Source organism: Eretmochelys imbricata, chromosome 1, assembly GCF_965152235.1.
Source record: "Eretmochelys imbricata isolate rEreImb1 chromosome 1, rEreImb1.hap1, whole genome shotgun sequence".
In the NCBI taxonomy this organism is placed as follows: domain Eukaryota; kingdom Metazoa; phylum Chordata; order Testudines; family Cheloniidae; genus Eretmochelys; species Eretmochelys imbricata.
In genome coordinates this window covers 17,305,727-17,333,437 of record NC_135572.1, presented here as the reverse complement: position 1 = coordinate 17,333,437, position 27,711 = coordinate 17,305,727, and the positions used below count along the sequence as shown (strand labels likewise).

At 48.4% G+C, this 27,711-nt stretch overlaps 1 protein-coding gene across 1 annotated transcript in view; it reads left to right on the top strand.

Annotated features, from left to right (window-relative positions):
• Window positions 1–22,294, top strand: part of GDPD4 (glycerophosphodiester phosphodiesterase domain containing 4) — a 46,030-nt gene extending 23,736 nt beyond the window's left edge. Inside the window, exons 6-15 of the mRNA XM_077841939.1 lie at window positions 758–851; window positions 5,209–5,354; window positions 6,416–6,498; window positions 8,415–8,565; window positions 9,187–9,408; window positions 11,365–11,522; window positions 14,365–14,512; window positions 16,623–16,705; window positions 19,404–19,486; window positions 22,263–22,294. Of these exons, the coding sequence (XP_077698065.1) occupies window positions 758–851; window positions 5,209–5,354; window positions 6,416–6,498; window positions 8,415–8,565; window positions 9,187–9,408; window positions 11,365–11,522; window positions 14,365–14,512; window positions 16,623–16,705; window positions 19,404–19,486; window positions 22,263–22,294 (1,200 nt within the window). The remainder of the gene's footprint in view (window positions 1–757; window positions 852–5,208; window positions 5,355–6,415; window positions 6,499–8,414; window positions 8,566–9,186; window positions 9,409–11,364; window positions 11,523–14,364; window positions 14,513–16,622; window positions 16,706–19,403; window positions 19,487–22,262) is intronic.
• The last annotated feature ends 5,417 nt before the right edge of the window (window positions 22,295–27,711 follow it).

Genomic DNA, 27,711 nt, shown 5'->3' with positions numbered 1-27,711 from the left:
ATGCAATTGGATCTAAATACAATGGACCTAAACCCTCTAGTCTGAGATCAGGCGCTTTGTTTAAATAAATAAGAGTAAATACTTCTTATGAAGCACATTATTAATTTGTGGAACTAGCTGTTGCAGAATATTAGTGAGGCTAATCAAGTAGTCTAGCAAGATTGGAAAAAGGATTAGACACACATCGGAGTAATCAGCTGCTGCAGTTATACTAACTAGTATGATAGTACAGTTGGATATTGAGCATTACCATTCAAGTGAGTTATCATGCAATTAGTGGTCTGATTTTCATAACTGGTGATGTTCATAATGAAGTGTTGAAACTGAATCTAGCTGGAATGGCCTGACTGTCTGGTGGAAGACACTCAGGTACTATGGTGATGAGGGGCCATATAAGAACCAAGACTAAGAGAAGAAGTTGAGTTCAGGATAGTGCACTCAGCTCCTGAGGGAAAGGCGTGCCTTGCATTGCTATCCTGCATCCCCTTTGGCTGACTCAGGAGCAGGGTTGATGGGCTCTTGAGGATCACATCAGTATACTTCAGCTGACCTGCCATGGGGCTAAAGAAAAATGTAGGGGACAGGGACTTTCTTGTGGGTTCCACGAAGTTCTCAAAGGGCCCAAGCCAAGTGTAAGATTGGGGAAAAACTGTCTGTACCTCTAGCAGAGCCCCATAGCTCAACTATGTCAGTATTAGGAGAGCTGTTTGTTTCCATAAACTGGCTTTTCACAGCAATCCTCTTGTCTCCCGTACAGGTCACAGCTCCCTATCTCCACATAGGTGCAATAGCAGCCATGGTCCTTCTGTCTTGGCCAGTGGCTTTGCATGCCTTCCGAATGAGTAAAAAAGGTACAGTAGCTCTCCTTTATGCTCTACAGGTGCAGCTTCCACCTGGAACCTCTGTGCTCTGCTTTGTGCAAATGGGAGAGATGGGGATATAGGCCAAGACTTTCAAAAATAGGTAACAATTTTGGGCCTCACTTTTTGTGTGCCTTGAGACACCTTAAAACGGCCTGATTTTCAGAGTGCCCATAGCTCTTACATCAGCCTGTCAATATACTCAGTATCAAGGGGTGGAGCCTTCCAGCTAGCACACTTAATGCACCAATGCTTGTTTGCCCAGTGATGCTGCCTCCCTTCCTTGCTTGAGGTTCTGACAAAGAACTTTTGTCTTAGGGAGAAAATGAATGACAAGGAGCCCCAGCTCCTCGCCCGTCCTTTCTGCCAACACCTGCGTCCTTGCTTCATGGGGTTTCTAAACAGCCTAAGGCACTGAGCCATGGGCACCAGTCAGAGCCCCACTGATTTTACTGCGGCCCTGCACTTTGCGGGGAGGGGTGGGATAGCTGTATCAGGGCTTAATGGGAGGGGTTGTCATGGGAGCCCTTGTTGCAACTTCAGCAGCTCATTGCTATGTACAAATATGCAATAGCAGTGGTGAACAGGACACGGGTCATCTCCTCTGCCCCATTTGTGCTTGCTGAGATGTCTCTTCTGGAGGCTGCCCTAGGCAGTGGCCAGGATAGAGTTCATGGCAGCACTAGTGCCCGGTGTGGCAGCTAAGGCAGCCCACCCCTTCCCTTCTCCAGGGACATCCTAGGGAGACCTTATTAAGCTAAGTTTAAGTATCTTTGGTGTCCGTTGTACGTAATTAATGGATTATGGATTATTATGGGCCAGGACTGTACGTAACTTCTTGAGGGGGGAGGTGTGTCAGATGTGAGACCTGGGGGTTCAAACAACTGTACTGGATATGCTAGACAAGAATGGCCCCTTGGAACAAAATAGGTTAAGTCGTTTTTCCTGGGGAATATCTAGGAGGAGGTGAATGCAAATCCCCCACCTCTTGTTATGAACCGATCCCCCTGCCTTTTGAAATGGTGCTCTGAGGAGTGAGCCATTGTGTGCTGATCACCTGTTACTTGAGGCCAACGTCAAAGGCCCATGCTTTATAAAGGAAAGACTGAAGTATTCATGGCGGTGCTACTTCTGAGCTAAGGCTGTTATCAACTTGAAACCTTACAAAAAATCCTTTGTGGGGTTTGAAGGACTGACTCCTGCCAGAGCCCATGGCTGGGGTTGGGGTTGGGGTGATCTCTGCTAAGCTTATTAGCATGCATGTTGGTTCTTGAATTGTTTTTAATGTTTTCTCTGCAATGCTTTCACCTTAAGAATAAATGTGCTTGCTTATAAAGAGCTGTGTGGTAACTTGCTGGCAATTACAGCCTCTGGAGAGAAAGCAAAGTGCAGCCGTTGGCCTGTTTAGGCAGTCTGGCTTGCTGAGAATATCACACCATAGGCAGGGAACTGTGAAGCCTGGAAAACCCTGGTCAGGAGAGAGGTCTCCACCCAAGAGAAGTGATGGCTGAGGAGTCAGGAGACTAAGAGTGGGTGCCGTTGGTGGACTGTGGAGGGGGAATACATGTGAGGTTGCCCTGAACAATGACATTCATGGCAGCCCTAGCGCCAGGAGTGGCAGCTCAGGTAGTCCATTTCTCCCCCACACCCATCCTTCTCCAGGGACACACAAACACCAGCATGTTAAAACATGCTTCTTCCTCAACGCCTGTTAGCAAGTTAGAAATTCCATAAATTTGAGCTAGTGGTGTCCAGCATGTACAATCTGTATTATCTCCAGAGGATCGATTCCTTGGAGGCTGGCACTGAACACATGACAGGCTCTCAGCAAATAACAACCTCGCTGTTTCCTGGGGCCTGAGGAGAACCTTGCTCCTTACATAAGAAACACTGTGATTGACATCATAAAAAACCAAACTGCTCTGTTAGAAATTAGGTCATCCAGTCTGTCCCCTGTATCTAATACTTGCGATGCTGTAATATTTGCAATCCCCCATGCCTGCCTTAACACACAACAAAGGAATAATTGCGTCTTTGAATTTGAAACCCCACAGCAACAATGCTTTCTCTCTCTGCCATGGTTTTCCTCACTGTGACGAGCATTAAGGTCATAATTGCCCCTTTGTTTGGCAAATCTTTCATGCCTGAGAGGGTTTAGCACAAGCCCTGATGTTCTTAGGCATGTACAGAAATGGAGCTAGAACTGTAAGTCTGGCCGGAAAGGCTGCCAATCCTCTTCCATGTCTGGCTCTTGTTTGCAGTCATGTTTCAAGCGGGTTCTTCTGAAAGCCTGTCCAGTCACTCCACATCACAGAAGGGGCTTTCAGAAGAACCCACCTGAGATGGAGCAAGCGACTGAAGGTAGCCCTTAGTATGGCAGGGAAGCTTGATGAGCTAGCAAGGAGACTTTGTCCCCGTCTGTTGGAATGTTCTAAGGATTGATGTGCGGCTCAGAGAAGTGTTGTCTAGGAGCATAAGGGCAGGCCCAGGTGTCAATAACTCCTGATTATGAATCCTGGCCCTGGCACTCTCTCTTTCTCTCTGTCTCACCTTCTCCTTCTGCAAAATGGTTACACTTACTTGCCTCCTTGCCAGGGATGTTGTGAGCATTAATCAGTGACAGTATCCAAAGCAAATGAAGATGTTGAACATTCACACTGGAGCCTGTCACACTTTGCAGCTCTCACCTGTGCTGTTCAGTTTGACACCCAGAGTAGATGTTAATTTGTATCTAAAACAGTCGTTCCCAAACTCTTCAGCATCACTCCTCCTTTTTAATTTCTGAGAAACCCTGACACCCCATGCCTCTCCTTTACCATCATCCAACCCCCCCAATCCTTGTCCCCTGAACACCCCCTCCCGGGACCCCCCACCCCAACTGTCCCCCCGGGTCCCACTCCCTATCCAATCCCTCCTGCTCCTTGTCCCCTGATTGCCCCCTCCTGGGACCTCACCCCCTATCCAATCCCCCCGCCCCCGTACCCTGTCTCCTGACTGCCCCCCCAGAACCTCTGCCCCATCTGACCTCTCCCTGTCCCCTGACTGCCCCCCCTGCACCTCCTGCCCCTTATCCAAACCCCCCTCCCCCCACTCCCTACCCCCTTACCAGGCTGCTCAGAGTGGTAGGACTGGCTTATTGGAAAGCCTGGGAGGTGGGTGGGCACAAGCCATGCTGCCTGCACGGCGGCGTGGCTGCAGGGGGGAGTGGACAGGAGGGGAGGGGCTGGGGGGCTAGCCTCCCCAGCCGGCAGCTCAAGGGCTGGGCAGCCTCATGCCCCCCTTGGAATTTCTTCACGCCCCCCGAGTTTGGGAACCAGTGAAAATGCTGTACTCATACAGTACGTGCAAACTCCTGGTCCACCTCTCCTGACTCTACTTCTCTGCAATAAGAACCTCACCTGATGCCAGACTACGTGGAACACAGACATGGTTGGCTTGAATGTAGCTTCCACTGCACTGTAGGGATTTCAGTCAGTATAGTGCCTTTGTGGGAATCCCCACAGGGCACATCCAAAGCTGTCTCACTGTGATAGCATGCATGGGCTGGGGAATGGGATGCTCTCCAGGGTACTGTACCTCACGGGAAGCTTGGTCCATAGGCGAGAACGTCTCAGAGGCGCTATTTTCTTATCTTCTGTGAAAATCCCCAAATAGTTGCACACTGAGGTGCTCTGGTGCCATGGTGATGGGCCACATCTAGATGTATGGGTAGGCAGACTTCTGAACCACACAGCCTGCGGAAAACCATGGAGCTGAGATCTATAGCAGGCCAATCTACCTTGGTAAAAGTGAATCCTGCTGTGGAAAACCATTGTTAAGGAGCTGAAGTTCGCCCTCTAGGATGCACAAAGAGAATGGTGCAGAGAATGCTCCTCACTGCATCATCCTGCTTTTGAGTATAAATGAAATTTTTAAATGCCGCTTACCATATCATTCATCTAACAATAAATAGTATTTCGCCTTTACTGCAAACAGCATCGACCTTCTCAGGCTCTTTCCTGTGAAGCTGAGTAAATCTTATTACATCCATATTTACAGATAGGGAAACTGAGGCATAGACTGTGACTTCCTGAAGATGGCACAGCAAGTTAGGAGACAAACCAAAAATATGACCCAGCAGTGCTGAATCCCAGTTATCTGACCACTAAACAGACTGGTACAGGGCATAGTTTGGAGAGATGCATGGGGTACAGAAAAGAAGGGGATTGACTGATGGGAAGGATTTAGTGATTCAGGACACCAGACTTGGCCCAAGAGCCAAACAGCTCTGATATAAATCAAGCCCTGGGGCAAACTCATAAATTATCAAATGGATTAACTCTAGCCTTCCCCTTCTGCATTCTTTCAGTGATTCAGGCAATAATTATTGGTCCATACCTGGCTATCCTGGTCCTTCTTTTCTTGATACCTCTGGGGATGTACTCTCCCTGCATCAGAGAGGTGGGGACTCTGGGGCCCAAACCAGCCCTCATTGGACACAGAGGAGCACCAATGGTAGGTCTGGGGGAAGATGTTTGGTATCATTCTTTCATGATCTGTATTGTAGATTGCAGATTCCCCACCCTCACCCCAAGAGCTCTGCAGTCAGCCTCTGACAGGGAATCTATAAAGGGAATCTATTCTGTTTTGGATTTGTATGCAGAAAAAGCCCTCATGATTTCATTACCAAGCACCATCAGTGCACCAGAGCTTTCCGATGATTCAGGTCAAAGAACACAGGCATTGTGCGTAGCGTGGAATTGAGCGAAGGAGACAAGGGGAACAGTTCAGAGTGACTCTCAGGCAAAGTACTATCCCAGGATAGTTCACAGCATGAGAACAAGGCAGAAGCTGGAAGACTGTTTAAGGGGGTGATGAGAAGCTTAAAAGTTGTGTGGAAGAAGATAAGAAGCCGGTGAAGTAGGTGGAGGAAGGCAGAGATGTGGCGCAAAGATGATTTTGGGTGTGTTGGGTGGCGGAGTGGTAGGCTGAGTGGTGGCTGAGTGGAAGGCTGGGGAGGTGCAGGTTATGGTAGTCAAGGCTTGAGATAACTAGAGAGCAGACTATCAACTTGGTGGTTGGCACTGAGAGGAAGGAAGGTATTTAAAAGAAGCACCACAATTTGGTGAGAGCCTGGATGTGAGATGAAATAGCCAAAGTTGACCTTTAGGCTACAAGCCTGTATAATGGGAAGAGTGGGGATATTGTCAACAGGAACAGAGAAAGAGGAAGGGTTAGAGGTATAGTCAAACTCTGCCTCGGATGTACTGATTTAAGGAGCAACGTAACGTGAACAAAGCCTCCTGCTCTGTTATTGACTGACTGAAGAACTTGATGGTTTGGGGCTTGTCCTGCCCTCCAGCAGATTTGTAAATGATCCTGGATGCTCCTAGAGCCCTGATGGGACCTACAGGCATGAAGCAAGTAAAACAGATTTTCAGCTATTGGACAAAGTGAACTTTACTGGCAATCACAGTGGGGCAGGGCAGTGGGGGTGGTTACCAAGAAACTGAAAGTATTCTTGGGAGTCATCTGGCGCTTGTCGAAACTGGAATTCCTTTATGTCATCTTCCTAGCTGGCTCCAGAAAACACTGAGATGTCATTTCAGAAGACCATTGAACATGGTGGGGATGGTCTTGAGACAGACGTCACAATTAGGTAAGGGGGAAGCACCGTGTCTCAGTGTGCAACTTCCTCTGGCTAAGATTTCACTTTGCTACGACACAGATATGGGCAATCAATACTTGATGGGCTACGTCCAATCCTTTATCAACTAGTGTTTGACACAACTGCATGTCGGGCCTGCTCCTGTTCCCACTGTCACACTGTGACTTTGGTATTGATTTATTATTATTTGTATTACGTAGTGCCTAAGAGCCCTCGTCATGGACCAGAAGCCCATTGTGACAGGCACTGTGCAAAAATAGAGAACAAAGAGATGGCCCCTGCCCTAAAGACCTTACAATCTAAGCATAAGACAACAGATACAGACAGAAAGGGGAGTATAAGGAATAATTACTTTATCGTGCATCCGAGTATGTAGACAGATTACAGGAAACACATAGAAGGCAGATCTCTATCCTAACGATCTTACAAACCTCAGTGGGATTTGGATGAGGTGCAGAGAACACAGCCAAGTTGCTTGCAATTACAAATGAGAGCATTGTATTAGTTACTGCCAGGGTCTTGATGTGCCATTCCGAGTTGGAATCATTGCCCTTACACTGTTGGGTAGGGTGATCGGCTTTTCGGTGTTTATGTAGCACTGTGGAAAGTATGAATGTAGGCCCCCAAATCTACAAAGCGCTGAAGCACGTGCCCAAGTGCTTAGCTGAGTCAGGGCTTTGCAAAGGGTAAAATTCTGCTCTCACTTACACCATTATAAATGCAGCATTGAAGTTGACAGAACTACTCCAGAATTACCCTGGTGGGAGCTAGAGCAGAACCTGGCCCATGGTCATTGCTGTATTTCTTCTTAAGATGTCAGATCGAAGTATCGTTATTTCCATTTTACAGATGGGGAAACTGAGGCACAGGGAGATGTGACCTCTCCAAGGTCACCCAGCAGGCCAGTGGCAAAGCTGGGAATAGAACCCAGGTTTCCTGACTCCCAGAGTATGTCTACACTGCAATCAGAGGTATGCCTGAAGCATATGTAACTACCTGAGCTCGCTTTAATCTAGCTAGTTTGAATAACAATAGTATTGAAACCACGGCAGTATGGGCAGCTGCATGGGTGAGCCACGCAAGTATTTACCCAGGGTCCCACATGGGCTTGTGCAGCCCATGCTGCTGAGGCTTCACTGCTGTTGTTGTTTGACCTGGCCAGATCAAAGCTAGCTTGGGTATGTCTACACATGCTGCATTCTCACCCCTGATTGCAGTGTAGACATAGTGTAGTCTAGTGTCCTGTCCCACGTGACTGCCTATGTGATAATGGATTCTACTCTAGGCGTTGTTTTCCAGAGGGTGTCCTTTTATTAATGTCCTTCACGTATAATTAGGGCCCTACCAAATTCATGGTCCATTTTGGTCAATTGCACAGTCATAGCCTTTTAAACTTTGTAAATTTCATGATTTCAGCTATTTAAATCTGAAATTTCACTGTGTTGTAATTGTCGGGGTCCTGATCCAAAAAGGGGCTGTGTGAGGGAGTCGCAAGGTTATTGTAGGGGGTGGTTGTGATATTGCTACCCTTACTTCTGCTGCCTTCGGAACTGGGCACCCGGCCAACATCTGCAGCTCTCCAGCGCCCAGCTCTGAAGGCAGTGCAGAAGTTAGGGTGGCAATACTGTGATGCCTCTAAAATAACTTTGCGATCCCCCTGCAACTCCCTTTTGGGTCAGGACCCCCAGTTTGAGAAACATTGGTCTCCCTTGTGAAATCTGTATAGTAGAAGGTAAAAGCACACAAAAGACCAGATTTCATGGGGGGAGACCAGATTTCATGGTCCGTGACACAATTTTCATGGCTGTGAATTTGGTAGGGCCCTACATATAATTCTGGCCTTGCTGTACCGTGCTCATGTTTTGAATGTTGTCCATGTTGTGAAGAGCCCTCTCCTTTTATCGTAGCTATGATGGGATTCCCTTCCTGATGCATGACAGCAACTTACAGAGGACAACAAACATCCGGGAGGTCTTTCCCAGTAACTCCACTCAGAATGCTGCATTGTTTTCCTGGGATGCCCTAGAACAGCTGAACGCAGGAAAGTGGTTCCTCAAGGTAAGATTGTTCGGAGATCTTTCTTAAAGTGCCTACTTGAAGGGATATGTGCTATGGTCCTGATCCAAAACCCACTGAAGTCGATGGGATCAGTCCCAATAATTATGCAGAAGGCGGCAACAGAGAAGTGTATTTTTCTTTACTAGTTTATGTAACTGTGGTTCTCGATCAGGCTTTGCAATTGCATAGCAGAGATGGAGGAAAGAAGACCTAAGCTATTCATGCAAGGCATAGACACAACTCCTAGGGGGCAGGAGAGGGGAGAATGTCCACCCACTTTCTATGTCCTGATGATTTACTCCTTAGGGCAGCTGCAGAGTTAATTCCTTCTCAATCCCAGTCCATCTTTTTTTAATGTGGCTGCAAGACTGATATACAGAGTCAAAGACCTAAGGTTAAAATGTTAATTATGGGTGAAGGGAGAGAACATGGAGACTCATATGTTTATACCAACGACATATAGGAGATGAAAACGAGAGGAGGAACAAAGGAAAATGAACTCTTTTATCCCACTGAATGCCGACGTTAGCCTAGTTCCCCCTTAGAGAAACAGGAACTGTTTGTATGCAGCTAACTCAGCCTGACTTCTATTTATTTCATTGTGTATTTATTTATTTTTAGGACACACCATTTTCATGCATGGGCTCACTGTCAAGTGCAGATCAAAAATTGGCAATGAATCAGTCAATTTACAAGCTAAGTAATTTCTTGAGACTTGCAGACAGTGCGAATAAACTTGTGATATTTGATCTCTACCGCCCTCCAGTGAAACATCCTTACAGGAACACCTGGATCAATACAACACTGGAAGTGATCCGTGACTCAAGGATTAACCCTCATCTGGTATGGTGCTGTCACTCCTCCCTCTCCTCTTTGTTGTGGTTTTTAGAATCGAGGTTTTGGGCCAGATCCTCATAAATCAGCATCACTCCACTGACTTCACCAACGAAAGACTTAGCTCATTACATTTTATTCTCCCACTGGTGGCTAGTTGACTCAGGGACCAGTCCAGCAAAATTATAAAAATGCATTTCCCCAAGGCCATATTGTAACACCCTTCCCCATGCTGGAGAGTTACATCTCAAATCATCCCACTGATTTTAATGAGATTACTCGTGGGGGAAGGTGTGAATAGGGTACTGCAGTCGAGCTCCATGCTAGCTATAAGTGTTGAGTTGGAATGAATGGTTGCCAATTGCTTTGAGATCCCTCAGTAAAAGTCTCTGTACCAAAGGCCAGATCCTCAGCTGGTGTAAACTGGTGTAGCTCCATTTACACCAGTTGAGGATCTGGCCCCATGATTGCAGAACAGCACTGCCATTGTAGCAGTGGGTCACCTAAATGTTGCTCCCCGTCTTTTCTGGATTATTCATGTTACCTTTGCGCCTAGGAACCCCCAGTCAGTCTCAGGACTCCAGGAACCATGTTCATGTAACACAATCAGAAAGGGCAACCCTGGGATTTAGATCGCGCCTCTCTGCCCCTCCCAAAGCAATCTCAGCAGTTGGGCCAAGTTCCCAACCGGTGCAGATCACAATGGGTGTAGCTCTATGAGCTTCAAGGGAGCGACGCCGATCTGTAATTCACCCTGGGTGCAGCTCCGCTGGGGGAAGCTTTAGCGTAGGTGGGGGCCTTTGTGCTAAGCACTTTAATGATATGGTCACAAGCCCTGTTGCCATCACCTGTTGAGACTTATGGCTACAAAGTTTGTGTACACAGGGCCCTGTGCCACCCCTCCCTGTCAATTTGGGATACGAATGCCATAATGAATTAGCTAGCTGTTTACCACAGCCAGCTACTGTTTGGGGTTAGAACTGTCTGTGTGTCATAGGCCCTATAGTGCTAATGGAGATTCTCCATGACCTCATGTGATAAGGGACTGGTTTTTGGGGGTAGGAGGATCCAGGTTCTATCCCTGCTTCTGCCATCTGCAGTTAGGTATGGAAGTGCAAGCTTCCAAGGAGCCAAGACATATTTCAATAGTTGCTCATCTCATCAGGCTGTATGGGGGCTAAATTCCATAGTTACCCACCTGAGCAGGCTGTGTGGGAGCTAAAGTGCATAGAGAGCTTTGGATGGAGGGTGCTACAGAAGTACTAAGTATTGTGACAAATGTAATGTCTGTTAATGATCAATGTCTGAGGCTCCTGGGGGAGGTTAAAATCCCAGATGTGCAGTGCTTTACTTGCAGCAGGGGGATTCAGTTCCTTCCTGACACCTGTGGTGATCATCCTCTGAGGTATTGCGTTTGATTTCCCTTATTTTAGCAGGTATAAATACAAATATTGGTGTGTAAAATTATCCAGTGCTTTTAAAGATCCAGATACAGTATCTGACTCCCTGGCCTCCTGTAGCAAGGAGTTCCACAGGCTCCTTCACAGAACAGTCTAAGTCATATCACTGTAGTATTTGACAGGTTTCAGAGTAGCAGCCATGTTAGTCTGTATCCACAAAAAGAAAAGGAGGACTTGTGGCATCTTAGAGACTAAAAAATTTATTTGAGCATAAGCTTTCGTGAGCTACAGCTCACTTCATCAGCTGTAGCTCACGAAAGCTTATGCTCAAATAAATTTGTTAGTCTCTAAGGTGCCACAAATCCTCCTTTTCTTTTTGTAGTATTTGAGCATGTGTTTTCATTTTATATTTACCCACTGCAAAATCAGATCCTACCTGCATTTCAATGTACCTGGCATGTCACGGAGTGAACCCCTCTTTCCTTGTATTATGGGACTATGTAGAAGACAAGGGACTGTTCAGGAATATCCCTGTTAATTCACTAGCTGCTGTTGTTACTCACAGGTCCTGTGGCTGGACAACACTATGAGGTCCTTTGTTCAGTCTGTAGCTCCCGGGTTTCAGCACACCATGGCCAGTATGGCCCCAGTTGATGAGCTATTGAGAGACAATGTTGTGAAGCTCAATCTAGTCTATTCTGCAATGTCCAGTGAAGATATCCGGTAGGTAGCTGTATAAGCCTCACATAGGAGGCAAGACACTTCAGTGGAATTGCAAAAAAACCTGCACAAGTAATATGCCAGTTTAGAACATGTGGTTATGTCTCCCTGTAGTGTCTGGCCTGAGTGACTACAACAGCCTGGTACTTACTCCTAACTACAGGAGAAGCTCCATAAAAGTCTCAAGCTCAATCCCGACTGATGAGCATCTGCGTAGGCTACTCCCAGGAGCACTGGAAGCTCCCTAGAAGTGGGGGCCCACCAGCGCCTGGACCGTGGTCCAGCCCCCCGATCGACTCCCCTGCCCCCATTGCCACACCTGCACTCCACCCTGAGGCCCTACCCCATCCAGCCTGTTCCCTCCAAGGCCCCGCCTCTTGCCCCGCAGCCCCACCCCTGTCACTTTTAAAAATGGAGGGTTATGCCCTCCCAAGTTTTTCTTGCCTTAAGGGCGAGTGACATGGCGGAGGGGGTGGAGAGGCGCAAGTGGCGGGTGGGGCCTTGGGGGAAGAAGCAGAGCGGGGGCGGGAAGAGGCGGAGCAAGGGTGGGGGCTCGGGGTGGAGTGGGGGCAGAGCGTGGGTAGGGCCACAGGGGGAGGGGTGGAGTACAGGCAGGGTCTCGTGGGGGAGGGGTGGAGTAAGGGGGGCAGGGCCATGGATCCGGGTGCCAGCTGCCTCCCCGCTTCTAGGGAGCTTCCGACACTCCTGCTCCCAGGACGCAAAGGTGGCAGGCCGGCGCACCTCCGAAAAGAGGTGACTCACATCTGACATTTGCCAGCCTCTTTGATTTTGGGGAGGATTAGCCTCCCCAAATCTCTTATATGTGCAGACCATGACCATTTGTATGTATGTGATCATCATCTGGTGCATGTAAGTCCAACCGTCACTGAAGTTGATGTCATAGTAGGTGAATTTTTGCTGAGATCCCAGTGAATCAGTGGTAGTAATGGAAGGAGAAGCCAGGAGTCATGACTCCCTGATTTTTCCATTGATTGCAGTAGGTGGTGGATCATCCCCAGAATCAGACAGTGCTGAATGTTATGTAAATTGACACTCAGCATTAGCAATTCAACTGCTGGCGTCCTTTGATTTTATTTATGTGCAGAGCAAAGCTCCCTCCTGATTATACTAAAGTGCCTTGTTGAATCACAGCTTTGGCACCTAATAGTTTTACCTTCATTTTCAGATCCCAAATCTATTGGACTTTTCCTCTGTACTTCAGAAACCGTGCTGCAGTTGTTCTAACAGTAATTAGATTCACCATGCAGATAACATGTAAAGGAGTGCCTTATTATAGAACAGGAGAAACTAATATATATGGCCTACTTCATTCACGAAATTGTGGATCCTGCAACATTTGGCTTCCACCGCAATTTTGATTTTAATTAGCTTACTTTGCATAGTCCACAATTTTGCATGCCTTTTGAGTATGCAGTTAATACTGCTCCAACATTCAATGCCTGAAAAATGTAAAAGGCTAAAGTGACCGGACTCGATTTCTACAGGAGTAGTTTTAAGACGTTTCGTCTTCTGAATTTTTTATTGTACCAGCCACTTTTTTTTTAATGACTGTAATTTATTTGCAGCAAAAGGTCTGGTTATCAAAAAATTAGCAGGGCATAACCTAATACTTGAGTGTTTATATTATTCCAGCAATTTTTTTCTTAAACAAATAGATCTACTCTGGCTTTTCCAAATTACCGCTGTTAATAAAGGTCCATTATTACTTTTCTGTGATTTTCCACGTCTTGTCTGCAACTCAGCTGCAAATATTTGAAGGTCATCCCGTGATTCTTATATATATTTATTTTTATTTATATGTGTATATATATATGTAATATAGATACTTATATATAATATCGTTCGCATGGCTGAATAATGAATTGGCAAGTGACCACTGCCCCCTAGTGGATGGTTTATAGGAGACATAACCCTCCAGTACTGGACTACCACTTCTAAAAGTTTACAGTACTTTGAAAATGTAAAATCTCAAATGGAAGGGCTCACATTTCACTCAGTATTTTCTAGAATGGTTCTGTCTCGTGAAAAACTCAGCTCTGCTCTTCTGCTTTTTCTCTGTGGCTGGAATTTCTGCTTTCCCCAAACTGCAAGAGCACTTCAGTTGTCAAAAAAGCAGCAGTTTATTGCTTTGAGTTGGACAGTGCTTCAAACTTTTCTAACAATGCTTGTTCCAAAATTTCAAGCAGAGTTACCAACAGTTTAGTGTTCCACTGTATTGAGTTAAATTGTACAACAAATATTGACACTGACAATATCTATTTAGAACAAGCACCATTTGCTTTAACAATCTAGAAAGAACAGTTACATTTTGTTAAGGTTCCATTCAGGAATGATTTATAAAGGGTTAGTAAATGATGAATAGCTGTTATAAGCATGTTGCAAACATGAGAACCAGGTGTTATAGATGCTTATAAGCCCCTCAGTAGAATGCGTTACAGATGGGTGTAAACTGATCTTATAAGTGACCTGTTAGACTTTATCACAATTCATTAACTATTGATTAAAACATCTAATCATTAACTCTTTATAAACTGAACCTTAATACAAAAGTATGACTGAAAGAACCCTGTTTTTACATCATTCTTCAAATGTGACTGTCCCCAGAGGATCAAATGTTCCAGTTTGGCCAATCATAACTGACACTGGTCTTTTCATATAATCAGCTGGTTGGCCAATCTTGGCCCCATCCACTCCGATGCTCTCGAACTCCCAAGGCAATCCTCCTCAAAGGACTCCTAGCACTCCACTGAGACGGCCCAAAGGGAGGCCATTTGCCCTTAAAGTTGCTTTTTGGTTGAGGCAAATGCGTCTTTGTATTTTAAAGGAAATACGCTCAGGCCAACATTACCACCAACCTCTATGTGATCAGTGAGCCCTGGCTCTTCTCCCTGGCCTGGTGCGTCGGAGTGCACTCTGTGACCACCAATGCCGTACACGCCCTGAAGGACATCAACCGACCTCTCTTCCTCATGGTAAGGGGAAAAAACAGCTCTGCTCTCTGGGAGCAAAGGACCCAAAAGACTGTCTTGGGGCTAATGGTCATGGTCACCTGTGCCTTTTGTGGGACAACTTCATCCCTGCAGTGGGGCAGAGGTGGAGGGGAGACCCCCTCGACCAGACACAAGCTAGGGCAATGTCCTAAGTGGCATCCCTGTTTAAATGGCCTGTGTGGGCCTCGGCAGGAGTCCAGGTTTGCACCAGCCTTGTTCTCCTCTGAACTTGGAACACCTCTGCCCCTTGGGGTGCCATGGTGGCAGTGCATAGGCCCCCCTGCACCAGTAGTCCCTGAGGGAAGGGGCGAGGAATCCCCGGCGTGGCTGAAAAACACAGCTGAGTCGAGGCCTGCTAGTGCTGAGAGACTCAGGCCTTGAGAAGAGAGAAAAGAAACCAATTTTAGAGAGCCCCTGGTGAGCTGGGGCTTGCACCTACCTGAGGAGACATCATCCTGCCTACTGAGGGAGGTCTTCTGTCTAGAACAGGGGTGGGCAACCTATGGCACGCGTGCCAAAGGTAGCAGGCAAGCTGATTTTCAGTGGCACTCACACTGCCCGGGTCCTGGCCACCGGTCGGGGTGGGGGTGGGCTCTGCGTTTTAATTTAATTTTAAATGAAGCTTCTTAAACATTGTAAAAACCTTATTTACTTTACATACAACAATAGTTTAGTTGTATATTAAAGACTTCTAGAGAGAGACCTTCTAAAAATGTTAAAATGTATGACTGGCACGCGAAACCTTAAATTAGAGTGACTACATGAAGACTCGGCCCTTCTGAAAGGCTGCTGACCCCTGGTCTAGAAGCCCCCTGACCGCGCTGGTGGTCTAGGCAGGGGGTCACCTCTTGCAGCACCCTAGCTTCTTGCTCATGCATGATCTGGAGGCAGAGGCCCAAGGAAAAGGAGCACTAGAATCACCTTGCTTGGGTGGGAGAAGCTTGAGTTTTCCTCCAGCCACTCCAAGAAGCTGGTCTGACAGGCCCATGGATCTCGCCTTATTCATCCAGATCCCTCCGAATGCCCCACGGGGCGAAGAGGGTCTCCTGTACTGTTGGTCCCATCCATAATCTGCCCATCCTGAAGATTCCTGTTTCACAGATAGCCACGGGGCTGCTTTCAAGCTCACAAACTGGATATAATCCCAGATAGGCCAAATCTGCAAAGTTTAGACCCAAACTGGGACTTTCCCAATGGTCAGAGGCCTTAGATTTAGGGATTTGGTTGTAGGGATATGGACAAAGTTCTCATCTGGAGCTTCCTGGGATTCATATTCAGTGATTTGGGGTGGGCCTGTTGCAGTGTTCCCCAAACTTTTCAGGGTCGTGCCCCCCCCCCCCTTACCTGTCTGTGCCGGGATGATAGTGGGGCCACGGCTTGTGAGGGGAGGTGGGAATGCGGACAGAGGTAAGGGGGCCTAGGCTGGGACCGCAGCTGGGGGTTGGGGCTGGGAGTGAGGCCGGGAATGGAGCTGCAGCCAGAGGCCAAGGCTGGGGCTGGGAGTGGAGCTGCAGCCGGGCCCACGGCCGGGTGTGGAGCTGCAGTGAGGCTGGGGACTGGGCAAGGCGTGGGGCTGGGAGCCTGGGCTGTGGCTGCGGGGGGTGGCCTGGGCCCTGCCACCCTCCCCAATGTTCCTCTGTGCCCCCCTAGGGGGCACACCCCACAGTTTGGGGACCTCTTGTCTATTGAGTAGTCAGCAGGCCAGGATTTAGGCACGGGCTGAATGGTGACATCGCAGGTTGTGTTTCGTCTTGGCACTGGTACAGGCTCTGTCTGTGTCCAGTCGCCTCACTAAAGGATCCCCATACTAGTCATTCCAATTGAGTCCAGGCTCCTCTCTGCTGCCAGGCACGTGGCAGGCCCCATCTCTGAGTACGGGGGTGAGCACTAGGCCATCCAGCAGGAGGTAACACCAAGCGAGGTGGCTGCTCCTTTCAAATGTCAACACACTCTATTTAAACATCAGCCGGAAGGTATCATGCAAGGGTCAGTCAGGCTACTCATCCAAATTGCATACAAAAATCAGATGTTTGCAAGTATTATTTAGACTAAACTCTTGCTGCTGGACATGTTCTCTGTTGTTCTCTTCCAGACTCCAAAGGAGTACAGAATAATGTGGCTTCTCACAGATGCAGTCGCAGCCCTGCTCATCTCACTCGTATTTGCTCTGCATTGGTAAATATCCTGCTGCTAAAATCTCTGGGGATGTTGGGGGCCGCAAACCTCTTAGGGATGATTCAAAAGCGATGATACGCAGGGCCTGTCTACACTACAAAGTTAAGTTGACACAAGGCAGCTTACATCGACCTAACTATGTGGTGTACACGCTGCCATGCTCCTTCCATCGCTTTAACTCGCCTGCTACGCCAACATCATAAGACTATCTTGACGAGAGGCGTTATGCTTAGGGTGACGTAGTTGAGCAACGCCGTGTCAGTGTAGACGTCGGCCTCCAGGAGGGATCCCACAATGCCAACCATGACCACTCTGGTCACCGTTTTGAACTCCTCTGTCCTGCAGCCAGGTACACAGGTGAACACCCCTCCCCTGTTAAAGCCCCAGGAAGTTTTGAAATTGCTCTTCCTGTTTGCGCCGGTGGACAACTGAAACAGCAGCTGCCCCGCTGAGCAAGCCGGCTCCATGCAGCAAAGGCGCTCCTGCCTGGAGTACCTGGGAGGTGGTGGATCTCCTGGGTCTCTGGGGAGAGGAGGTTGTGCAGGCCCAGCTCCACTCCAGCCTCGGGAATTTACTTGGGGCATGGAGGAGCAGGACTATGATAAGGACGCGTAAAAATCAAAGAGCTGCGGCTGGCATAGCAATGCAAGGGAAGCAAATAGTTGCTCTGGTGCGGATCCACAGACGTGCAGCTTTTACAAGGACGGGGCTGGGATCAGGGTGGTATTATATGGGTGGGAGGCTGGTGGGGAGAGCAGTCAGGGTGGGGATCTGGGAGCTTAGTCTCAGGCTGTGGGAAAAGACAGTACGATTTTAAGGAAGGATGAAAAGAAACCGAATTAAAACTTTCTCTGGACAAGTGAAAACAGATACCACTGGCATTCACTTTTTCACAGAGATGTAAACTGTGCAAGGTTAAATTACTGATGGAGGATGGGAAATTGATACAATTTTTGTACACCTACTGTAGATTATTCATTCAAGAAAAGAGATTTACTTCTCCTGAGGAAGGTTTTTGTGTTAAAACAAAACCTAGTTTTCAAGGCACCTTTACTTTAGTAAATTCCTGGACCGCCCTACACTCCCTGCCCCCGGCCCCCATTCCATGTGTCTTCTAGGGCTGCAGCAGTACCAAAGGCACTCCACCCTTGTGGGAGATTAAACACGACAGCCACGCACACACCCAGCTGTGAGAGCCTCAATGTGCTTGTGACGTCCCTATTCCTTCCCCTTTAAAGACACTTTCCCCTGCATGTATGAAGTTTCCCTCAGCATTACATAGGGGTATGTTTGCCGGGGTGTGGAATAAAAATCTACTTATGGAAACAGAATTTATTTTTATTATTCTCCATCACGGACAATAGTAATAGGTGCATGTGCATTGCAAGGTTCATAGCACGGTGCAAACAAACAATGCCAGGCTCAGCACGCTACGGCTACACGTATTACTTTGGCTCCAGGTTAAAATGGTCCTTCAAGACCTCCCTCAGAAGAATAGCTCCCCTGTCCCCCTGTCCCTCTCCTCTTAGAGTTCTGTGTTCATAACGCACAGCACAATAGTGAAGAGCAGTGCGGGATCCATGCTTTCTGACAGAGATGGCTGGCTCGCAGGTTACCAGAGCAGTTGAAATGTGGCTGGAAACCTACAAGGATGCCCAAGGAACGATGGGATTGAGAAACCTGCATCGTGGGATGCTGAACTTGCCCCTGTGAGGCATTGCAAACCCTTCCCAAAGCACCGTGTGGCCAGTTGCACAGTGGGATAGCTACCCATGGTGCACTGCTCCGTGTCGATGCAAGAGCTGCTACTGTGGCTGCGCTCCCCTGACACAAGGAGCATCGTGTGGCCATGCAACAGCGGCTTAATTACAGCAGTGGCATCGCCAGAGCTCAACTCAACTTTGTAGTGTAGACATAGCCTAATTCTGCCTGGTTGCCATGCAGGGGAGTGAACTAGCTGACCTGTCCAATCCAAACAGGCCTTTAATTAGCAGTGTCTCGTCCTTTTCACCCAGTAGCCTGGCTTTCCCCTTCACATTTCTTAACCCAGCTCTTCCTTTTCATGCCAATGCCAAACTGCTTGGCCCCTTCACTGGGACCATGCGTCCCTATCACGTTGGTGAGTGAATGGCTCCTGTCTCACCTCCATCCCCCATCCCAGCCTCCAGCTCTTCCTCCTCCTTCCCCCTTTCTTGTCTGCTGTCCAGCTCAGCTTGTCACATTGCCTGAATGTCGATTGTAAGCTCTGCAGGGCAGGGGCTGTGCTTTTGCTCATTTCCTGGGACACCTCACACACTTCCAGGTGTTCAGCTGACAGCAGTAATGAATAGATCTCTGCAGCTGGCAGCTGGAGGGACCCTCAAAGCCCTGCTAACATTCAGTCGGCGTTTAACAGCCCGGGACAGTCTTGGACTTAGGCTTCTAAGTCACCTAGGCGCTTTTGAAAAATGTGACCTTATTTGTATCGTGTTAGCACCCTGTGGACTCAATCATAGATTGGGCCCCTGTTGTGCTAGGTGCTGTACAAATGCAGAACAAATCCAAGAACCAACAGCTGGGCACATCAGCGACGCAGGGGTGGCACACAAGGAAATCCTGAGACAATACTGGGGAGCATGAGCCGCAGTGGGCTCAGTGCACCAGCTGCCTGACCTAGTGTTCAAGCTCATTGCTTCACTGCTGCTTGAACTCTTTCCAGGTGGAGAGAGAAGGGCTTCTCCTGTTGTTCAGATGACAGCGGCGTAGTGCTCGAGAATGGTACATACAACAAATTCCGAACAGGTGAGTCCCACGCTCGTGGGGGTTGTGGCTCCAGCACTCTGTACCGAGTCCAGCATGGAACCTGGCTTGGGGCTTGTCTAGATGAAAGATTAGTGCCTGGCCAGCTGGGGTGTAAATCTACAGCACCCTAGCCTGCTGCATGCTGACTGTCCACATGTACTCTGCTGCCACTCGCTAAACACTCCCATTGACCTCCTCCCGTTTCAAAGCAGAGTAGATCAAAGCACACTAGGGACCGTTGTGAATGGGGCAGTGAACAGCAGGCTAGTGTGCTGTGGATTTAGTGCCCAGCAAGCTGGGGGTATAACTATTCTCTAGACAAGCCCTTACGCTCTTCGTTCACTTACACCTTAACACTGGCCATGCCCATGGTTACAAAGCACTACAACGGTCTATGGCAACGGCTCAAATAGAAATAAGTCACCAAGACCACATGGCATTCACCCAAGAGGTATGAAGGAACTCAAATGTGAAATTGCAGGCCTACTAACTGTAGTCTGTAACCTGTCATTTAAATCAGCTTCTGTACGAAGTGACTGGAGGATAGCTAATGTGACATCAATTTTTAAAAAGGGCCTCAGAGGTGATCCTGGCAATTACAGGCCAGTAAGCCTGATTTCAGTACCAGGCAAATTGGTTGAAACTATAGTAAAGAACAATATTATCAGACATATAGATTAATATAATTTGTTGGAGAAGAGCCAAAATGGTTTTTGTGAAGGGAAATCATGCCTCACCAATCTACTAGAATTCTTTGAGGGGGTCAACAAACATGTGGACGAGGGGGATCCAGTGGATATAGTGTACTTAGATTTTTCAGAAAGCCTTTGACAAGGTCCCTCACCAAAGGCTCTTAAGCAAAGTAAGCTGTCATGGGATAAGAGGGAAGGTCCTCCCATGGACTGATAACTGGTTAAAAGATAGGAAACAAAAAGTAGGTATAAATTGTCAGTTTTCAGAATGGAGAGAGGTAAATAGTGGTGTTCCCCAGGGGTCTGTACGGGGCCCAGTCCTATTCAACGTATTCATAAATGATCTGGAAAAAGGGGTAAACAGTGAGGTGGCAAAATTTGCAGATGATACAAAACTACACAAGATATTTAAGTCCCAGGCAGGCTGCGAAGAGCTACAAAAGGATCTCACAACTGGGTGACTGGGCAACACAATGGCAGATGAAATTCAGTGTTGATAAATGCAAAGTAATTCACATTGGAAAACATAATTCCAACTATACAGATAAAATGATGGGGTCTAAATTAGCTGTCACCACTCAAGAAAGGGATCTTGGAGTCATTGTGGGTAGTTCTCTGAAAACTTCCACTCAATGTGCAGCGGCAGTGAACAGAATGTTGGGAATCATTAAGAAAGGGATACTGCGTGCAGATGTGGTCACTCCATCTCAAAAACGATATATTGGAATTGGAAAGGGTTCAGAAAAGGGAAACAACAATGATTAGGGGTATGGAACAGCTTCCATATGAGGAGCAATTAACAGGACTGGGACTTTTCAGCTTGGAAAAGAGACGACGACTAAGGGGGGATATGATAGAGGTCTGTAAAATCATGACTGGTGTGAGAAAGTAGATAAGGAAGTGTTATTTACTCCTTCTCATAACACAAGAACTAGGGGTCACCAAATGAAATTAATAGGCAGCAGGTTTAAAACAAACAAAAGGAAGTATTTCTTCACACAACGCACAGTCAACCTGTGGAACTCTTTGCCAGAGGATGTTGTGAAAGCCAAGCCTATAACAGGGTTCAAAAAAGAACTAGATAAGTTCATGGAGGATAGGTCCATCATTAGCTATTAGCCAGGATGGACAGGGATGGTGTCCCTAGTCTCTGTTTGCGAGAAGCTGGGAATGAGCGACAGGGAATGGATCACTTGATGATTACCTGTTCCATTCATTCCCTGTGGGGCAGCTGGCATTGGCCACTGTCGGAAGACAGGCCACTGGGCTAGGTAGACCTTTGGTCTGACCCAATATGGCCGCTCTTATGTTCTCAAAGCACAGCCTCTTACATTGTCCATGAGCGCTATAGAGTACCCTAATATTTTGCAACCTCTTTAGTCTGCTCCATAATTTTGCCTGGGACACAGATTTACAGTGTAACCGGGTTGGTGGTTCAACGAGAACAGAGCTCAGGAGGTACAGTCATGTTGGACTTAGGTATTCTGTATAAAGCACACACTGATAATACAACATTAAGGCCATGACTTTCAATGCCTAGGAGTCAGGAAATGGGAAAAGTTTTGGTTAGCTCATCCACACTGCACATACTGTACTCTACTAGTTAGAGGTGCATCTAAATGTATACACCAAAAAGCACCTGATTCAACGCTCATTTACACCGATTTTACTGCACTGTAAGTCCTGTGATTTTGATGGTGTTACATCAGTGAAAGCCTGAAGTTAACTGAGAGCTGCGGCAAACATTACAGCTCGGTGAAACATTCACAGCTGAATGCCCCAGACTGCCAGGAGCTTGGGATGGGAGAAATTGAGAATTGTAAGGTCTCTGCCAAACCAGCAAACCTCTGACACCTCAAATTAGCAGGGGCTTTTGCAGCCTCATTTGTCTTTTGAGCCCTCAAATGAAAACAAAATGGCGAGGGCTTGAAAACCTGGGTACAACAATGTGACTAAAATAATCCCCTGGGACACTCAGAAGAAAACGTTGAGTTGTTTCCAATGCCCACTGCTGATTGACCTGGGATGCCACCCACACATGTCCGTGGGCAATTTCTGTGGTTCAACAAGTCTCCTCTTTCCAGAGCTCAATGATCTGCCAACTGTCGTGGCCTGAGAGAGCAAGGCCAGCGGTGTGGTGCTGAGGTCCCACCTGTCATCTGGAGAACAGCCCGTCCCAGGCTGGGGAGGAGCTATGGCACCATACAGACACTAAATTGGGATCAAGCTGGAGAAGCCAGGTGCTGCTGTGCCGTTAGCCGGAGGCCTGTTGGTCAGAGCACTGCTTGTACATGACAATGGCGGTGGAGTTTGGATGAGCCTGAAAGGCCTTTGATCCCATGCAGAGGGCAGCAAGCCTCTGGAACTCAGTTTGATGGCTATGAAGTGCCCTTCCCTTCAGAAATGCCTAAGACTCTTTCCGTATGCCTCTCCCCAGTGGGAGGCCCCAGGGCCTGCTTGGGATGGTGGCTGGATGGGCGAGCAGCTGTAGCGGCCGGCTGTTGACAGATACAAGGCAAGACCCTCCCAGCAGAACTGAGTCTGTCTCTGTGCGATCACTGGCCTTTAACACTGGGAGAGTCACCTGGAAACACGCCTTTTAATAAGTGGATTTAAAGCTGCTATTGGTTTAAGTATTTTTGTATGGAGGAAATAAAACCCACCTGTGGAGAGAGAGTCTGTCCGGCTCAGTGAGTTCACCGGGAAGGGAGGGTGGGGGGCCTAGTGTGTCGAAAAGAGCATGTCTTGCCCCCCTTCTCAGCAGTGAGGGAGGCCTGGATACAAGGGTACCACAGCATGAGGGATGAGGGGAGCCAGACACCCCCTGGCCTCCTGTGTGCCATCAGGGGGTGATGGTGGAATAATGGGCCTGACCCAAAGCCCACTGGAGCCAATGGGCCTCTTGCCGGTGATCTCATGAGGCTCTGGCTCAGCCCAGCCACAGAACATGGCTCCACTAGCCCTTCTCTGCTGCAGAGCTGGGAGCCAGGAGGGCGGGGTCCCAGCAGTGGCTATGGAAAGGCTCAGCTGCCACTTGGCTGCGCGCACAGTCCCCAGGACTCAGCCCGGGGAAAGGGAGCAGCACCGAGTGCAAACCTACAGCCCGCAGCCGGACACCCCGTTACACGTAACAAAGAGAACCGGGTGTGTCAATCCCCTAGGCAGCTTACAGCGGGAGGCTGGCCTGCAAGGCACAGTAACTGCTGCACACGAACTGTCTGTTCCGTTGGCTGCATTGTACACACAGTAGCTGGCGCTTGCTTGCTTTCCTTCCTTCACTGAGGCTCAGTCCCCCCACAAGCTGCCCGTGTTGCACCAGAGGGGCTGGACTTCGTCCCTGCGAGGAGACTTTTCTTTGCTCCTGGACAAACACACAGGCTTTATGGTGCATTTAAAAAAAAACAGACTATTGAAATACTATGATCAGCGTGGGTGTTGGGAAGACAAGGAGTTTCTCCAGGTAGTCAAGAGCCCAGAGCCTGGGCTGCATGCAGCATGTGTGTCTGCCCCATCCAGCCTCGGCACATCCATGTATGGCTGCCCTATGCCATGCCGGTGGGGCTTTAACATCCTCTCTAGGCTGCTACTGGGAGGGGGCAGGGCGAAGATCTTGTGAGGGCTGGTGAAGGGTTTGCCAGGTCATAGAGCCCTGTATTTCTCACAGACCAGGTAGAGCACAGACAGGGGTGCCCATGGATGGTGCATGACCCTCCTGCCCTGCCCCTTGTGTCCGAGACCCCTGAAGCCTCCACCCCCACAGCTGGAGCCCTGCCCCCTGAGCAGCAGGAGGTGCCCCGGCCCGTCTGCCCCGTCTGCCGGCCAGCCCACCACAGTCGCTCTGGCCAACCCAGCCACCTAGGCTGATGGCTGGCCCAAGCCCCAGGCCACCGGCTGGAGCTGAGCCCCCACTGGCTTCAGGGGAGCGAGGGTGGGGCCTCAGCGCAGAGCATGAGGTGAACCATGGCTTGGGTTAGGGGAGGCTTACTTCCCCTGGCCTATGATACCTGTGGTCCATGGGGGTGGTGTAAGGGGCTAGCCCATGCCAAGGTGCATCACCCCTGCTGTGGTGGGGGGGGTTTGAGAGCTGGGGAGTTGGTTTCCTTGTCAATCTCAGGAGAGAGGCCAAGAAAGGTAGGTAGGGTAGCTGGTTGTGGGTTTACTGCAGTGGGGCCCACTCCATAGCACTGGCCTTCACTTTAATGGGGTCTGCTGTAGGGGAATCCCTTCTTCTCTGGCTCTTCTCTTTAGAAGGCATTTTATAACTGTGCCCCACCTCACCTTTTTAAAATCCAGATTGCTGATAACACATGATGGGAGTCGCTAAATGCAGCTTTGCAATAAATCTGACGAGCCATGTGCACATTTCCCAGGTTTAGGCCATAACCGTTCATTTGAACATATGCTGATGCATGCTGTAAACTGTAATTGCTATTTTAAATAAACTATAGCTCACACAGTCTGGTGCTGTTGCACTCGAATTCAGCAGGTGTTCCACATACAAGCCTCAGATTGGGAGGAAAACATGGCGATACTTTATGGGCCCAACCTTGTGCTCCATAGGCAATCCCTGAATAGCTGCATGTTTCTGCTAAATAAAACTGCCAGCACTGAGAGAGTCAATATTATTATTGCTATTTTAGCATCAGTCATTAGGTTTCAGAGCCAATGCTCCGTTGAGCTGCATGGAGGAGGGCGCTGCACTATAGGTTCAGGCCTGGCTAACTGCACAGGGGAAATTTTTTCTTTGCCTCCTTAAGAACTATTTTTTTTAAAAAAACCCCAAACTATCAGTATCTATAGAACCAGATGGGGGCCAAAGGCCCTGCACTATGGCATACAAGTACATACCAGCTCAGTTTTCAGGCAGGCAGGAGATTGGTAATGGTGCTGGTTTTCCCCTTAGCCCTTCTGCTGACAATGATGCCCAGAAGCCAAGGGGTAAGTGCTGGATTTATTTTTATAGCAATCATCATTCGCCCCATCGTCACAGCTCTTTTATTTTTGCAGAGCAAGGCCCAACGAGACTGTTAAGCTCATGGATGGTAGGTTGACCTCCTGCTCAGCACAGGCCGTAGAGGTTCACGCCGTAGTGCGGCCTGCGTCAAGCCCACAACCTGGGGCTGAGCTAGCGCATAGCATTTAGAAAGCCAGCCAAGCATGACTTAAATGCCAGGATCTAGCAGATCCACCACAGCCCTTTGCAATCTGTTCCAACGGTTAATCATCCTCTGGGATGCTGGAAGCCCATGTGCCAGTGTAACACTGACAGATTCCGGTTGTCGGGATCGAACCTGCAACCTCTGGAGCTTAGTGCATGAGCCTCTACCGCATGAACTAAAAGACAACTTTTATCTCTCTCTGCTCAGTGCCACTAGATGGGACAGCACACCACACCCAGAATGGTGTGTGGGTTACACCAGCTCATGCCAAGGCCCCTAGGCCTCACTGACCAATGCATAGCTGGAAACCTGTCTGGCTTACCTGTGTGTTAGCGTTGTTAGAATAGATGTTATGTTGCTAAGAATGTGATTAGTATTGAGACTTGATGAAGTGATTGTAGGATGCTGCACGCCTTGGTCTCACTTATAACGTCTGCAGTCCATGGTGCAAAGTGATGCAGAGTGTTTGCATTGTAAACCTCTGTAACCGTGTAACTCACCAAACAGGAAATAAGCATTACCGGTAATTAGCGTCAAGTGTTGGTCCTGCACGCACGACGTCCCATTGCAACCAACCGAGCCATTGTGAAACATCAGAGGACAAAGACTTTGGTGATTGCCGCCCCTTGCCTCCCCGCCCCCTTCCACACACACACACTCCATCAGTTTGAACTGTGGGGAAGGGAATTAAAAAGGCCTCATAATAAGGAACTGGGTCCACATGCTGCTTCGGTGCTGAGGGATGGGGGGCAAAGATTTTTAAGCATTTTACAACAGCATTTATTACCTTCTGAAACCTAAGAAAGACTGTAACTCATTTGTGTGTATATGTTTACCTGCTTTAAGTGTGTACATAATTAATTAACTCAGAAAAAGAAATGAGCGTTACTTATTATAGGCTGTTGTGAAGGCCAAAACTCTAACAGGGTTCAAAAAAGAACTAGATAAATTCAAGGCAGCTAGGTCCATCAATGGCTATTAGCCAGGATGGGCAGGGATGCCATCCCCCTATGCCCTGGCTGTCCTTAGCCTCTGATTGCCAGATGCTGGGAGTGGATGAATCACTCGATAATTGACTTGTTCTGTTCACTCCCTCTGAAGCAGCTGGCACTGGCCACTGTTGGAAGAGAGGATACTGGCCTAGATGGACCATTGGTCTGATGCAATATGGCCGTTCTTAAGTTGTCTTTGGTGAGAGTTTTGGGGTGCCACTGACCTGAGATAAGTGACTGGTCCTATGGGACTGGGAGTACCCTGAATAGTGTTTGGTGTAAGGGACCATCTATCACAAAGGCAGCCTTACCTTGTGGGGAGCGAGAACCCGGAGTGCCCAAGGGGCCTGTTCGTGACTCCATGCTAAGGCTGTTGAGGAGTTCACACTTGTTACTTGGTTGGTGAACTCTTAAGTATAGAACTCACAACCAGTTGGGGGCTAGTGTCGTGACAGTCTGCCCGAAGGTGGCACCCATGTTTTTGAGCCCCCTCCAGACAGCTTGACAACCTCAGTGTTAAAAATTTGCACCGTATGTCTAGCCTGAATGCGTCTAGTGTTAGCGTCCAGCCGCTGGAGCTTGTTTCGGCTTTGTTTGGTAGACTGACGAGCTCCCTACTCTCAGTTCTCTCTGTGTATGTACTTACAGACCATGAACAAGTCACCGCGTAGCCATCTCTTCAACGAACGGAACTGCAAAGAGCCTCTCACGAGTCCTTCTATTCTTATTTTTTTTATTAGCGTATTTCACACAGACGTAAGTTTTCATGTTACATTGCGTGTGTGAACATAAACAAACAGCCACTAATACACGCAAGGTATGACACAGACCCACACACACAAAAACCCCAAAGGGACTTCTGAAACTGGAACACACGCTCAGGCTAATCGCTGCATGTTTGGGGTGAGCGCCAGGCTGCTGCTTGCATGACCCGCACCGTGTCGAATGAGTCGAGGTGACACAACCGTGGTAGCGTTGAAACCAGTGATCGTCTTTTACGGAGTACAAACGGAGCAAGAGTAATGAATGGCTGGGGCCTACTGCAGCCTGCAGAGCCAGGCAACGGGAAGGGCAAAATAACAGGGGGCTCACAAGAGTGCAATATGAACCATTGCTGCTAGGGGTGTAGCGGAAAAGGGCCACGAAAGATTGATTTGGGTGACCTAGCAGGCTGAGTTCTGACCCCCATATTGGTCGTACTCCAGGGAAACGCCACTGACATCAGTGAATCGCCCCTATTTACACAGGCGGAAAGTGGTTCAGAACCAGGACAAAGTTGCATCCTCTGCCTTCAGATGTCTATGTGCAGCCCCTCATGCATGTCAAATGCAGGAACAGTGGAACAACAGGGCCCAGTGTCACTGTTTTACGTATGGTCCTGG